The following is a 15,532-nucleotide window of genomic DNA, read 5'->3' as shown; positions in this document are numbered from 1 at the left end:
GAGCAGGAGCCACGGAGGGCTGCCATGAATGCAGGCACTGCCGCACTGTGTCCACTAATGAGGCTTGAGCTAGAAAATGGTGCCTGTCCGCGAGCCTGGGGGCAGGGACCGTGGCCGAGGGCCTGTTAACGGCAGCCCGGAATCCCGCCGTCCCACTGCTCGTGGCGGGTGTGGAAGCCGGGAGGTAGCGGCAGCCGGGCCCTCAGGGCTCCCAGACCCGACGGCAGCAGATGCTCCACGTGTGGGGTGATGGTTTGAGTCTCCGTCCAGATGGGGAGACTTCGGGGAGTAGCACGTTCATGTTAATAATCACGCCAGGCAGCAGGCGTAAACCGGACCCTGTGGGCTGCTGGGGGCCTGGCCACCCCGTGCACAGACCCCTGGTGTTCACCACCTGCTCTTCCTCACAAGAACTCAGAAGGAAGAAAGGACTCTTCCTCTGTGTTGGTGGATGTTAGAGGCGGGGCTGGAGCAGACCGGTCCCGCTGTGGGCTTCGGCCTGGCTTCCCCGGGGCCGGCCCCGTGTGGAGGCGGCCGGCTGGCTGGGGTCAGGGGCTCGGTGACCAGCAGCTGTGGCTTCAGGTGAGCGGCAGCCAAGGGGCCACACGCATGGGGAGCACCGGCCTCCGCGCCCGAGTTGGGAATCAGAAGGCTCCTCCACTCACCTTGGGCTCTGTGCCTCAGTTTCCTTATTTGTCAAGTGGGGACAGCAGTTCCTTGTGAGGATTGAGTGAGATCCTATGTGAAAATGGGTAGACTCCGGGTCTGACCGGTCACAGGTCTCAGGAAATCCTTGTGGAGTTTGCCCCTGCAGGCAGTCCCCAGAATAGCGTCCTGTAGGGAACCATGGGGTCCTGCCTGGGAGCAGCTCTGGTGTGAGCCCACTCCGGTGGGTGAGCTCCTGCCGTCATGTCGTCATGTCAGGGCCAGTCAGGTTCTTGCAGGAAGGAAGCAGATAAAGTAAACGCCCGGAGGAACCGAGGTTCGCGGCTCCCCTGCGTGCGGACAGTGTCCTGCACGCACTGTGTGAGGCGGGGCCGCATCCCAGGGACCCTCAGGCCGCGTGAGCCTTGAAGCTCGGCCAGACAGGCAGCCCGGTCAGCCTCTTCTGGGCCCGCGGAGGAGCTTGCTCACACACGGGCAGGGACGTGGCTCGTGGGGTGCCCACTGCTGGAACGGACTTGGCACCTCCAAGCCAAAGGTGGGCCACAGTTTGGTGCCGTCGGCGGGGGGCGGGGGTCGCCAGGAAAGCGCCATGCGGCCTGGTCACAGCCTGAGCGGGGTCTGCATCACTGCCCTCAGCATCGTCCGCGCTCGCAGACCGTCGGGGCCTGTGCCAACGGCTAGGAGGCCCCGCACTGGGTTCTGCACGGCCGTCCTGTGCCAGAGTGCCCATTGCTCCATGCCAACTGGCTCTTTTCCCAGACCATTTCCCTTTGTTTATGTTTCAGCTCTTATATTTTTAAGCAAAAACAAGATGGAGACCTACAGTAGGTTGGGGCTGTTTCCCCCAATTTGCCCCAAATGAGCCGTGGAAGAAATGCCCATCCCTCGGACCCGGTGGAGCACCTCGGAGGGATGGCAGGGGGGTCAGCCGGGGCCCCGCTGACGGGCAGCTGGGATGGGGACGGGGGAAACAGGGCAAGATTAGCGCAATATTAGCGCTTTCTGCTGCTGGCGTGTGGCCTGGAGCAGGACAGGGCCAGAGCCCCTCTCTGGGCCTCATTTCTTTCCCGGGAGAGAGGGGGTAGTGGGGCTAAGTGACCTAGAAGGCCCCTTGCAGCTAAGTCTGTGCACCCGGGGCAGGACGCAGCTGTGGGAGGGAGGGAGGTGGCACCGTCCTCGGGGAGTCCTCGGGGAGGGAGGGAGGTGGCGCCTCCCCGTGCGCACAGCGTGCACAGGGCTTTTCGTTACCTGGGTTACCTGGGAAGCTCGGGTCAGCCTTCAGACACACCCGTGGAGCTGGCCCCGCCGTTGTTTTCTCACCATGTGCGATTCCTGGGCGTCTTAAGATTTTCAGTTGGCCCAAACATTGCCAGGCTCAGGGATGACTGCCCGTGGGGGGATGGAAATGGGCTTGCCCCAGGCACCAGGCTGGGAGTGGGCAGAGAGTCCGGCTGTGGAGTCCTCTGATGAGGCCGGAAGCACTGAGGCCCTAGTGTTGCTTCTGCCCCAGCACCAGAAGCAGGGCTGCGGGCAGAAGAGGGGAGAGAATGGGAGGGAGAGGGGGTGAGGCGCTGGGGGTGGTCTGCAGGCCCCACTTGGCATCTTTGAGACCAGCACGTGCTTCTCTCCCTCTCCGGAGATTCGAAGCAATGCTTTTATTTCAAGTCACATGCGTCCGAGGGCCAACTTACCAGTTCATGCCAATGGGCTGACCCGCAGCTCCTGGGGCAGGTGGGAGGGGCCGGGCCCGGCCCAGGCTTGTTCGGTTCTAGCCCAGAACCCAATGTGAGCATACAGCCTCCTGCCGAGCAAAGTGATTTCCTGCTGTTTTATTGGTTTGGGGGCCAGATAGGCTTTAAAAAGAGTACATAAAACTACTTCAAAGCCAGCCATCCAGAAAGCATGGTTATTTGTTTCAAACATTCTAGAATACTTAAGAAGGTGGGGGCTTCTGCCAGCTGGAAGAAATGTGGGGGCACAGTCCTGGTGAGGGGAGCAGTGCTGTCTGTTCATTGTGATGGGAAACTGCGCGGTCTTCTCCAGGCTCGGCCATGCCCGGGCGCGAAGAAAGGTTGCGTGGTTCCGTGACTTGGGACCCTGAAGCTGCCAAGACGGACGCTCACAGGCGCCTCTCCCGGGACGCAGGTGTGGGTCAGCACCTGCCAAAGAGATGCATGGTGGCAGGTGTGTGCCTGTCAGGGCGGGAGAAGGCTGCCAAGGCTCTGGCAGCACGGGAATGAGGCCAGTGCCCACAGGCCAAGGGCACGCACCTTCCACAGGTGGGGGGAGGCAAGGTCATCCGGAGCAGAGTGTTTATTGGAGAAGGAGACAGAGTGGCCAGGGGAAAAATTGGGAGGTGATGTCCAGGACAGGGATCTGGCTTATGGAGAATGCATAAATTCGGGGTTGTTTTCATAAACAGGGAAGAGAGTGTGGGCGGGGACGCCCCAGCACCCAGGTTCTAAGCTTTGTTTCGACCCGGGCTGGTACTGGGCAGGGGCTGAGCCAGCCTCCCTGGGCCTCCGTGTCCTCACACAGAGCGAAGCATGTGTGGCTAGCTGATCTGTAAGGATGCCTCTGGGCGTGTACCTTGGGGAGGGTCTCACCGATCGAGGACTCTGGCGCCAGTGTCTCTGATGCCACAATCAGAGTGAGGCTCACAGACGCATTCGTTTGTTTAGCTTTACTGGGTACAGAGCACCCAAGAAGGCAGAATCCAGGTCTTTGAGAAAGTCAGAGCCTTCCAAAGTAGTGATGGGCGGCCTTCATAGGAAGTGAGTTCCCCGTCCCTGGAGGTAATCAAGCAGAGTGAATGACCACATGCCAGGACTCTCACAGAGAGTCATGTGTTATTTAACTAGATGGCTTTTGAGTTTCCTTTTCACTCTAAGATTCTGGGGCTCCACACACTTACGTGTGTGTGATTGCCTGTTTGGTAGTGTCTCCTGAAGGCGGGGTGGTGGCCTCAGCTTTCTGGAATTTTCTTGTGCCCCTGGAGCAGCAGGTCCCATCACTGGCCTGCACATTAGAATCACTGGAGTATTGAAATGTCAGTGCCCAGGCCTCCCCTGCAGACATCCTGAGTTAATTGTTCTGGAGCGGGGCCAAGGTCCTCGTTTCTAGGATGGCTGGGCTGGTGGTGCCTGGCGGGCTTCCCTCGGCCCCCGCACTGCCCGACAGGGCTGGGAGGTAAAGGCCCAGGTCTCACTCTGCCTTGGTGTAGAGCTCAAGTCGGAGGCCCTGGACTGACCCTTCCGCACCTGCTCCCCAGCAAACGTTTGTAAAGCACTTCCTTTATGTCTGGAAGAGCCGTCGGTGGGCCAGCGTTCGGAGGCCTGAGGAGCGGCCAACACCAACGTGCCTTTGGAAGGACCTCCTTGAGCACAGCGGTACCTGCACGTGGCAGGCGGGTGATGAAACATTTGATTGAATCGCACAGAATCTTTGCCCGTGTTGTAAGCAGGGCAGGAAAGTATATCATAAGCGAGCGTGCGGTGGAGAAGGCCGGCTCTGCTCTGCTCAGACCTCGCAGAGGAAACCGTCTCCCTAATTGGAACTATGTTTGTGGCCTTGGGGCGTCAAGCAGAGGAGAGCCGGGGCCTGGGAGGGTGTCATTTCCTCCTAATTGGTGTCCTGGCCGTGGTGCGGGCTTCACTAAGCGTCACATGGTCCCTCTGCTCAGACCCGAATGTCCTTGTTATTAACTGCCTGGTGCCCCCAGACATCAGGCTCCATCTCCTTCTGGGAATGACCAAGTGGAAGCCACAGAGAAATGCCCCGAGCCAACCTGACTTGATGGGTTTTATTTTGGGACGGCTGGTTCCCTCACTCCGCACGTTCCTGCCTGCCCTCCCCACACCGGCCCCGGCCCCGGTTGCGCTTGCCGGGAGGAGGCAGACCCCAGCCCCGACCTGAGGCTGCTCCTGCTCTGTCTGTCGTGCCAGAAGGTGCCGGGGGCTCAGCGGTGACATGACAGGAGCCTTGTCAGGCGGGAGGCTGGGCCTGGACGGTCCGTGGGACCGAGGCTCCGGCTCCCCGGGGGCCCCCGCCTCCTCCTTGCTCAGGGGCGGTGGGCACGTGAGTGAGCATCCCCGGGCCCGGGAGGCTGCTCAGAGGGTCGGAGCAGTGGCTGCCGCGCTGGGCCGTGTCACGTACACTCTGCACCTCTAGCTCCCGAGTCTGCAAAGTCAGGACGGAAGTGTCCACCTGCTTCACATCTCAAAAATACGCCACCTTCATTCAAATAGCCCATGTTCAGCTAGTCTTTATTGACCTACTATGTGCCTGACAGCACCCTACACACAGGGCTGTGGAGAGGCAACTCCTGCCCTTCTGGGGCGTCCACCCCAGCGCTCAGGCCAGGACACATCAGTGGGCAAATCGGGCCCCCGTGGCAGTGGGAGCCGGCCACCCCAGTGGAGGTGTGGACGGCGGCGTGGGCGGGTCTGCTCACGAAGGGCGTGGGGCCCAGGCGGGCTGTGGGCGCTTGGTGTGGAGGCCACCCTGCATGGCATCCAGGCCGGGAACAGAGCTCCCAGCTCAGGTGCGGCATCACCCAAGGACTGAGGCCAGGGCGAGAAGCTGTCTTCCCGCGGGCACAGGTCCGGGCCCCGCTCCTGGCCCCCGTCAGCTGGCTCACGGTGTCCCTGCCAGCATCTGGGCCAGAGGGGAGGGTGGCCGGCTTAGCCTCAGCTCTGTGCTCCCCGAGAATATGCCTCAGGCACCCCAGCCGGCTCAGCAGCTTCTCTGGGGAGAAGGTGCTGTCTGCACTCCTCACATTCAGGACATAGGGTCAGGGGCACCTCCTCTGGCCCTCGTCATGCCCTGGTCGCTGAAAGGGCCACCTGTAGGTCTCTTCTCTCCACCTGGGCTTCTTGCCCATTTCTGACTATCCCCCCCGGCTTCTCCAGGCCCTGCCCACCTGCCCTGAGGGTAGCAGAGGGGGGGTGGGCCTGAGCTGAGGCAGGAGCCCCCGGTGAAGGACAGGGAGAGTGGGCAGGAAGAGAGGTCCTGAGGAGGGGTGGGAGAGCCGAGGGAGCAGGCATGGGCGTGGCGCAGCTGCGGAGAGCGGCACCCGGCTCGCTGGCTTCCCGCATGGCCCAGGCCTGGTTCTGACATGCGCAGCGTTCATGAGCAGGAGTGAGTAATTAGGACAACCATTCCAGAGCCAGAGGATTAAGCTGATACTGAATATCAGTCAAGATTGGAGCCTTTCCATGAAATTGAAGGAAAAGTTGACCTTACCAGACAGAAAACATTTCTAAAACTATGATTTCCCAGATCGAATGCACAGCATGCAGATCTTAATCCAGCACAGACTTTAGATGACATGGTCTCTTCCCCCTCAGGGGTCCGGGCCAGTGACAGAAACCACGAACGGACCACAGACGTGAGAACAGGCGCACGCACACTTGGGGGGCATCAGCTCGGCTGGGAAGCACCTGCACACTCCACCTTGGTTAAGCTCATGTTCGTGCCTGCGGGACGCTGTTTTTCTGTTATCTTCAGAGGTCCCTAGCAGTCAAACACATTTAGGACTTGAGCGTGTCTGGGAGGATCTACCGTACTCATTACACTTCCGGCCTGTCTTTGGAAGCCAGGAGGCTGGTGCAGAGGCCGGGGACACCCCCCCACTCCCCATAGCCCTGGGGCAGGACAGGCTGGGACAGGACAGGCGGAGCGGTTCTGAGAGTCCTCGCTGCAGGGTGCGACCGGGGGGCGGGCAGGGGTGCAGTGCATGGGCAGGGCACGGGATCTGGGGGCAAACAGATGTGGAGTGCATCCTGGCTTCTCGAATCCTGCCTTGTCACGTGGGGTAGCTTCACAGACTCTTCGTTTCGTCCTCTGTAAACGTGGCTCGGTGAGGCCCGCCTGGCGTTGGCAGGCCTCTCCGTAGGGCTGTGGGCCAGCCGGACGCCATCGTGAGGGGTCACAGGGGCGTGAAGGGCTCGCGGGTGGTGGCGGCCCCTTGCAGGAAGGCAGCGCGCCTCCCCACCCTGCTAGGATCTCCTCTGCAGCCCCGGTGGATGGCCGTGACCAGCCTCCACGAGGACGGCTGAACTGTCTCAGTCGGCGGGGAAGAACGGTATATAGGAAAATCCGGTAGACAGCTAAAATCTGGGTTAGTTTTGTGACCTTGGAAAAGTTACTCTGTGTCTCTGATTCTCAGTTTCTGTATTTGTACAACGGAGACGTCGTGGTCCTGTCTGTAGGGGGAGATGTGAGAAGCCTAGTCTGGCACCGGGTACAGTCGGTACTCAGTAAATGTCAGGTAAAAGGGAAAGTCCTGTTCCTAAGTAATTTCCAGAAGCACTTGTCACGCACCTGTTGTACTCGGTGCTCTGAGGTAGCAGAATAGCGTTCCTGGGGTCAGCAGGCTCTCCCTGGCTGGTTGCACAGCCGCTCACGGTGGGCCGGGTACTCGGACGCTTTATGTAGTGTGGTGCTATATTCTCAGTCATTTTCACATTAAAAAAAGTAAAACATTTAAAAATAATTGGAGGGGCGTCTGGGTGGCTCAGTCGTTAAGCGTCTGCCTTCTGCTCAGGTCCTGATCCCAGGGTCCTGGGATCGAGCCCCGCATCAGGCTCCCTGCTCCTCGGGAAGCCTGCTTCTCCCTGTCCCTCTCCCCCTGCTTGTGATCCTGCTCTCACTGTGTCTCTCTGTCAAATAAATAAAATCTTTAAAAAAATAAATTTAAAAATAATTGGAAAGACCATCTATGCAGCTGTGGTGTCTGGGTTTTTCACCGGATATCATGAGCTTTTCCTCTTCATATATTCTCTACAGAAGTGGTTTTAAGTGGCTACCTAGTGGTCCATCAGTGGCTATTCTCAAATTTATTTAACCACTCTGATAGTGTTGGGCGTTTAGGAATAAACAGCTTTTAAAAATGACTCATCTGTGGGGATGTCGTCCCTAAGCATTCGCTGCTCTGTTGTTGAACAGTTCTGAGTTGCAGAGGAGAAGGCTGGCCGGCTGACAGGACCCCTCCCAGAGTAGCAGCCCCTTCGCCCCTCAGATGGAGCCTGTGGGGCAGGGCACGTGGCAGGTGCCCCCATGTGCTGTGTGGCAGCTAATTCGCTGGCTGCTGTCACCCAAAGAACCGTATCAATTTCAAGCTTCATTGGAGTTGAGGCAGCAAAGAAAAGATGGCAATTCAACATTTTAAACAAATAGAAAACATTTCCAGTCCAGCCAGACTTTGACATGTTTTCCAGCTATTAGAAATTGTTGATGGTTTATTTTTCATTGACACGTAGTAGAGAATGCCAGGAAGTCTGCAAAGAGGCGAGGGTCCCGTGGCTCTGGGACAAAGCTCGTCTCCCTGTGGAGCTGGAGCTGACCAGAACCGAGAAGCAGGTGGAAGGCACCTCTTATGTAAAGACTTTGAGTTTTAGAACAAAAGGAAGAGGCTCAAAGGACGGGAGGCAGCATCTGGCCCCTTTCCCTCCACCTCTTCCTCTAAAAATGATGGAAATAGACTTGGATTCTGGTTTTAGTTCATTTCTGCCAAAAGAAATAAATTAGACATTGAAATGTGCAGCTGATCCCAAGCCCTTCCCAGGCGAGGCGTGATGCTCCCCAGATGCCTCCAGAGCCCTTGGAGGGAGAAGTTAGGGCCGTTTCTGGCTCAGGGGCCAGGGGAGCCGTCCCTGTTGGTTCCTGTCGGGAGGTCGGTCTTGTCTGGAAACAGCCGAGTTCAGGCTATGTTCAGCCCTCTGTAGGTCAGACCTCTAGGCTTGGGTGGTGTGTCCGGCGTCTCCCAGTCGTGCCCTCAGAGACAGGAGGCTTCCTGAGGGCTGCCCCGGGCTCTGTCCGCACGTGTGTGCAGAGTGAGGACCACAGGCCGCTCTGCATTGCGCTGTGGACTGTGGAGGCTCCATGAAACCTGGCTGAGGTGTAGACCGTGGTCTGGGCAGTGTGGATGGAGCCCTCCCCGTGGCAGATGAGCCTGCGCGGCTCACAGACCGGGGCCTGTGCATAAGCCAGACCGACGGAAGCTTCTGGCAGGCAGGGCGCTCTGAACCCCCACTGCTCCGCACACTTGCGCATCTAGGGGGCTCCAGCAGTCGTCATGAAGGAATGAAGGAATGCACTCTTTCATTCATTCTCCGTGGGTCCCCAGCGCTAGCCTGTGCCTGCACAAAGAGGGCCCCACCTGGTAACTGTATCAAATACATGATTGACAGAACCAGGGAGAGGTTCCTGGGGTCTCAGCCTGCAGGGGTGGAGGGTGGGGAGCGGGGGTTGGGCCTCTGCAGGTCCCAGCCGCACTCTCACTCTGCCTCGCGGTGTTCGGGCGGTGCTGTCTCCCTCCTTCCGTTGAGCCCCCCAGCCCTGCCGTAGGCTTCCCTTGGCATTCGTTGTCTCCTCGCTGGAGACACCTCCCCTTACTGACTTGAGCTGTCCTTTGGATCTGCTTGAGTGGGCTTCTCATGGGAGAGGGCCTGAGCGCCTGAGGGCAGGGCTCTGGGCTCGAGCCAGAGACCCTGGCTTTCAACTCCGGCCAAGCCACTCACGCCCGGAGCCTCCTCCTGTAACGTCCACAAAGTTGGGATCGAGGCCGCGGGCTGTCGTGAGGATGAATGAGAGCGAATATGTGACGGCACCTTGCACACTGTAAGGTGCTTTTGGGAAGTCAGGGGCAGAGGGCGCCTGGGTGGCTCAGTCGGTCAAGCGACTGCCTTTGGCTCAGGTCATGATCCTGGAGTCCCGGGATCGAGTCCCACATCAGGCTCCCTGCTCGGCGGGGGGTCTGCTTCTCCCTCTGACCCTCTTCCCTCTTGTGCTGTCTCTCATTCTCTCTCTCAAATAAATAAATAAAATCTTTAAAAAAAAAAAAGGGAAGTCAGGGGCGGTTGTGAGCACAGGGCTGTTGTGGGCATGCCGTGGGTCTCTGGGGACTGGGAGCTCGGCCTGTGCTCCCGTCTTCCCTTGGGACCGGAGTCGCCCCTACTTCCTGGCTTCCAAATGCCCAGCAGGGCACCATGTCCCGGCCAGGACAACCTGAATCTGCAGAGGATGTGAAGTGAATGACAGAGGTAGCTAAGCCTCCCCAGGACAGGCACGGGTCTAGGACTTTACACCCACAGATGCCTTTATTTTTCCTGGCAGCCCTCGGAGGTGGGAACTAGTGTTCCCCCCACTGGACACGTGAGACAGTCGAGGCAGAGAGAGGTGGAGCGGGCAGCCTGAGGCCACATAGCTGGGAAAGGGCTGCATCCAGAGCCGTGCTGCCTGCCGGCTCTCGCCGCCACCCTGGGGTTGGAAGATGCAGTGAACACTGGGGGCGCAGCCCTGCCTGCCCCACCCTCTGCAGGGGGGACCCCTCTTTGCTCCCCAGCAGCTCTCTGCCACCCTGCCTCCCTCCCTGCTCTTGACCTAACCTTGGGGTGAGAACACCTGCCAGGACATTCTACGTCATGCTGGAGAAAACCCTGCATGGTCAGAGATGGAAGGAGCTCAGGAATCCTCTGGTTCAGGTTTGTTCAGAGAGAGGCCCAGGCTGGAGATTGAAGGCCTAACGGAGAAAAGCAGCACAAAAAGGAATTATGTTCATATGACTTGTGAGCATGGAGGCAAAATTCTAAACGACCCATCCGCAAACTGAGCCACGGAGAGCAAACGTGATGCCTCCTGCCCAGGCAGCCTCCATCCCAGGAGTGCAAGTAGGCTTTAACTCTAGAAAACAGAGGCTGGGCGGGGGAGTGCTCAGCCCCCGTGGCCCCAGGTCCAGCCCAAGGCAGGACCTGCTGGCCATGCTCCTGAGCCCCCTTCCCCTTTGCACAGCCCCGCGGCCGGCCCCATTCCTGGCCGTCCTAATTCTCTTTCCATTTCTCCGGCAGGATTCCATGTTTTCGTTGGCCCTGAAATGCCTTATCAGTCTGTCTACCATCATCCTTTTGGGTTTGATCATCGCCTACCACACGCGGGAGGTCCAGGTAGGTGCTGGCACCAGGGCTCTTCCCTTCCGGTTTGGACCCCCATGAGAGAGGGAACTGGGGTTGCCCTGGGCCTTCAGAACGGTGTGACAGGATCTTCATTTGGCGGTCCCCAAAGCGAACATGGCCTCATGATCTGGGGGGCAGTCCTGGTCCACATCCTCATGGCTGCGCTGTGAGAGCCCCGTACCTTCTCTGTCTCTCGCTGGAGCCTTTCAGAGCTTGAGCCACAGACCGCCCCCCCCACCGAGGCAGCCCCGTCTCGTGTCCCCTTGCGCACACACGCACGCATCGCACCAAATACCACCAGCAGCCGTATTTCTCAGTGGTGTGGCCATTACCCCCACTGGACCCTGAAGGCTGGGAAGGAGTCACTCTCTCGGTCAAATACAAGTCTGATGTGGGTGAGGGGTTGCTGTTTCTTGGTGCTCAGAAGTGACTCGGCCCCTGGAGAAGTGTCGGCTGGGCCTCTGGGTGCACTTCCAGGCCAGGGACAGGCAGCCCCTCTGGGCTGGGGCGGGGGAGGGGTGCAGGCGTGAGCAGACCTGCAGCATCTTCTCAGGACACTGGGGCCCCATCGCCCGGCCCCGCCGGCTGACCCTCTCCATTGCAGACTGGGTAGTTCTAGAACCTCCAGATGCCTTTCCTCACATGCATGTGAGTCTGGATGTAATCCGGGTCCCTGGGCTGGAGGAGGGCAGCCACATCTGGGCTGCAGGCGACAGACCGACAAGGACCAGAGCTCACGGTCTGAAAAACCGGCTTGAGTCTCGGCTCTTCCCACAGTGCGTCTTTGGCCAGCCCTGACCTTTCTCCATCTGTCTGGAGCAGGTTTCGCAGAGGACGGGACAAGCAGTGCTCTGTGAGCCGGAAACGCTATGCAAATCTTGTCCCCGTTGCTGTGGGGCTTTCTGGGCGGGTGGCTGCAGGGGCAGATGCGGGTAGGTGCCGGGGCCCTGGGCCGGCCCAGATGGCTCCCGGCCACCATGGGAGGGCTCCCGGCTCTGGATGGCCAGAGGACACTGATCCAGAAACCGCGACTCTCCGGGGCTCACAGGCGCTCAGACAGACATGTGCTTCGAGCGCCGCGTCCAGACACCACCAAGAAGCTTCCTTCACGGAGTCGGAACTGTGTGGAGCTGGTGGTCTTTGACCCAGGCTGCGGTCCGGTCAGCCCCTGGCAGGAGCCAGTGCAGGCGGGAGGGGCCAGGCCTACCCTGCCCTGAACCAGCCGTGGGGCCCAGGGATTCCCTCAACCGCTCTGAACCCCCGTGTCTCATCCGGGGGGAGCCCATTTGCTACGTCGCCCCCTGACCTGTGCGCAAGATGTCACCCAGGCCCAAGACAAAAGGCCGAGTCCTGGAGCTCGGCTGTGGCCCCGGCTGGGGGGCGGCGCGGAGCGGGTCCCAGCCTCGGCTCTCAGACCTGGCCCAGCCCAGCCCAGTGCCACCAGCTCACGCGGCGCCCCTCATCCCAACGCGGCTCACACCCAGTCTCCGCTTCGCCCTAGCTACGGGCAGTAGAGGACACTGTTTCGGCCGCTTATTTTCGCCGGGCCCTCACAGTCTGCACTGAGTCCTGGCTCAGACACTTCGGCCTGCCGGACCTGGGGTCTGTGACAGCTTCTCTGGGCCTCAGTTTCCCCATGTGAAGTATGGACGTCCTAGCACCCACTTTGCTGGACTCTGAGAGGGTTGGTAACAGTGGAGTCCAGGGTGGAAGCTGGTGGTCTTCCTGTGACCTCTGCCCCCCACTTCCAGTTGGGCACCCTCCTGCAGGAGGCTGGAACCCCCACCCTTCTGCACCCCCCTTCGCCAGCCCGGGCTTGCCTGCACTCTCAGCCTCCAGAGCTGTGCCCTGTGGCCCCCCCATCATGTGGGGAGTCACAGTCCCTGGCTCCCTCTCTCCCCTTACCTTTCCAGTAAAGCAACTCCTGCATGGAGCTGGACCTTCTCCTGCCCGAGGGACGCGGGGGTGGTTTGGGTCCCGGCAGTCGGCTCGGGGAGAGCTTGCTCCTACAGGGCCCCCTCGGACGCACCTTGCCCAACCACATGCAGTTCCCTGTTCTGTGTCTTTCTCCCCAAACTTAGGGACGGTGATGTCATGAATCTGCATTTCCAGGGACCCACAGTGTCTGACAAAGAGCAGGAGTTTGCAGTGCCTCTTTTGAGTAAAAGGGCGCTGGATGCAGGATGTCTGGTGTCCAAGCCCTTGGGACTCTTCCTTTGCTCTGTGGTCTTGGGCCTTGGTGTCCCCATCTGTCAAGTGGGGCTCCTAAGCCTCCTCATTCTGTAATGCTCTGGTTTGGGTCCGGGCGCAGCAGGAGGGGGGTGGGCAACTGGGGGGGGCAGCGCCGGGAGCACCTGCGGGGGTGGGGAGACCAGCTGCTGCTCATCTGCGGGAAGCGGGGGGTGGGGTGGCTCGCCCCTCCGTGGGGCGGAGGCAGGGGCTTGTGTGAAGGACGTGCTCACCACTTCCCACACCAGCTGCTGTGCACTTGGCGCAGACACGTGACCGTGTCGGCACCCCCGCCCCCCCCGCCCTAGACACTCGCATCCGGGCCCCTGGCCCTGGCACACAGGAGGCTGGGGTGCCTTCTGAATCGTATTCCTCGTGTCAGTTTGGATGGCTTGTGGTTCGAGGCACAATTCTGAAGCTGGGTGGCTCTTAACCGAACGCTGGCTTCTGTCGTGGAGCCTCAGGCTTGGCAGGCTCCCAGAGGTGACCAGGTACCCCATCTGTGCAGAAACCCCCTACCTCTGAGGGCTCTGTCTGTGACAGGGAGCCACTGCCTCTTGAGGGGGGCTCTCCGCCGGTCGAGGGGGGCTCTCTGCCGGTCGAGGGGGGCTCTCCGCTGGTCGAGGGGGGCTGTCCCCTGGTTGAGGGGGGCTCTCCGCCGGTCGAGGGGTGCTCTCCGCTGGTCGAGGGGGGCTCTCCGCCAGTTGAGGGGGGCTCTCCGCCGGTCGAGGGGGGCTGTCCCCTGGTTGAGGGGGGCTCTCCGCCGGTCGAGGGGGGCTCTCCGCCGGTCGAGGGGGGCTGTCCCCCGGTTGGGGGGGGCTCCCCGCCAGTCGAGGGGGGCTCTCCGCCAGTCGAGGGGGGCTCTCCTTTGATGGGCAGCATGGGTTTTGGGAAAGTCTTCCCTCTGCTGCGAGGAAGCGGGCCTTCCCGGAGCGTCCACTGAGCCCCGAGCAGGGATGAGCAGGGGCCCATGTCTCCCACAAGGCAGCTCTGTCGTTTGAAGATGGCCGCCCCATTTCTCCTCGGGTTTTTCTGCTTGGCTTTCTGGAGCATGGAGATTTCAAAGGCTCAGGCATCTGTTATCCTCAGGCCAGTGTGAACTGGAAAGAAATGCAAACACAAAAACCGGGCGTTTCATTTACTTACCAGAACCTGGGAGACACTCTCCCTGGGAGAGTGGGCTGCCCGCAGTCTCTGCTGTCACCACCCAGCCCTGGGGGCAGCGCCGGCCTCCCGTCCCCAGGCTGCAGCCACACGTGTTGAGGCCGTGGCGCAGACACACCGAACTCCTTCTTGTCCCCCACTCTTGCACCGGCCACACACATAGTGGGGTCCACTCTGCCGAACCTGGTGCTCTGCCCTGGAAGCCCCGAAATCACCTTTGCTCCCCAAGGGGTTGCCACCCTTGAGTGAAGCCGCGGCTCGGACTAACGTCTCTGGTACCACCCTGAAGGCAGGGTAGCAGGCGGTGGGGAACTTGGACTCTAGGGTAGCCAGGTGTGGGTTCAAATCATGCTCTTTGTCACATTTTAGTGTCTCTGGTGGCCTTTAGCAAGTTACTTAATCCCTCTTAGTCAATCTCCTTTCTGCAAAATGAGGCTCATAATAGTACCACAAAGGGTTGTCGTGTGTTAGAGAATTTATGCCAAACACCTTAGCTGAACCAAGACGTGTTTGCTTGGCAGACAGGGTGGACAGGACATCTCAAAGCAAACCAAGGCCCTGAGACGGGAAACTGCAGCGTGCATCCCCGCTGTCTCAGGACAAGGTCCTGCAAGAGGAGATGGGTGGGTCCATGGATACGGGCAGCACCAGCGGGAAGCTGGGTGCCCCAGGGAAGGATTTCAAGCTTGGTGATGCCCTGCACCAGGGCGAGATGAGAGCCAGGACAGGAGGGGCTGTGCATGAGGGACGCTGAGCATGTGGAATTGCCCAGACTTGGTCACCTGTTAGGATGGAGGTGCTGTCTGCAGAGAGGGGAGGAGCCTCCCTGCTGCTTGGGTAGCTCAGGGGCTGGCAGTGCCATTCAGATCGAAGCCACAGAAGGAGGTTGAGGTGGGAGTGATCACCGGGTCAGTCTGGGGCGCGCTGAATCTGAGGTCTGGCAGGGTGGGGCAGGGAGGAACCTAGCCATCTCCAGGCCAGGGCTGCAGAGGCACCCAGGGGGGTGGGGGCGAGAGGAGAGACAGGGCAGACCCCTGGAGGAGAAGGAACAGTCAGGGAGGCCAGCGGAGACCCAGGAGGCAGGAGCGTTGGTTATGGCGCAGGGAGGTCAAGGAGCTGGGGACACTGGTCATTTACCTTGGGCCGTGGCAGGGTCCATATGCCCCTCATCCACTGGGAATGTCAGTCACGGGGCAGTGGTGGGAGGTGAGACAGTGAGTGCAGGCCAGTCTTCTGTCTAACATGTTGGGCTGTGAAGGCAGGAAGCCAGAGTGGCAGCTGGAGAGGACACAGTGCTAAGGGAGGGGTGTCTGATCCATTTTTATAGAGACTGCATGTGGCCATCAGCTGCCAGGAGGGGGCCAGTTGGGAGGGGGAGGAAATAACGGGCCAGGTTCTGGTCCAGGAGCCTGCAGGGGTGGGGGCGGGGCTTGCTCTCCGGGGGAGGAGCCTGCAGGAGGGCGGTGGTTCGCTGGGGAGGAGCCTGCGGGAGGGGGCGGGGCTCGCTCTCCCGGGGAGGA

The 15,532-nt window shown here is 60.2% G+C and overlaps 1 protein-coding gene across 1 annotated transcript in view; it reads left to right on the top strand.

Annotated features, from left to right (window-relative positions):
* Positions 1-15,532, top strand: part of KCNN3 (potassium calcium-activated channel subfamily N member 3) — a 129,932-nt gene that overhangs the window by 26,093 nt on the left and 88,307 nt on the right. The window contains exon 2 of the mRNA XM_035009696.1: positions 10,515-10,610. Coding sequence (XP_034865587.1) covers positions 10,515-10,610 — 96 coding nt within the window. The remainder of the gene's footprint in view (positions 1-10,514; positions 10,611-15,532) is intronic.

This window comes from Mirounga leonina, unplaced genomic scaffold (genome assembly GCF_011800145.1).
Source record: "Mirounga leonina isolate KUSES-001 unplaced genomic scaffold, KU_Mleo_1.0 Mir_154, whole genome shotgun sequence".
NCBI lineage: Eukaryota > Metazoa > Chordata > Mammalia > Carnivora > Phocidae > Mirounga > Mirounga leonina.
Note: the sequence above shows the minus strand (reverse complement) of the source record. Positions and strands in the feature narration are given on the sequence as shown.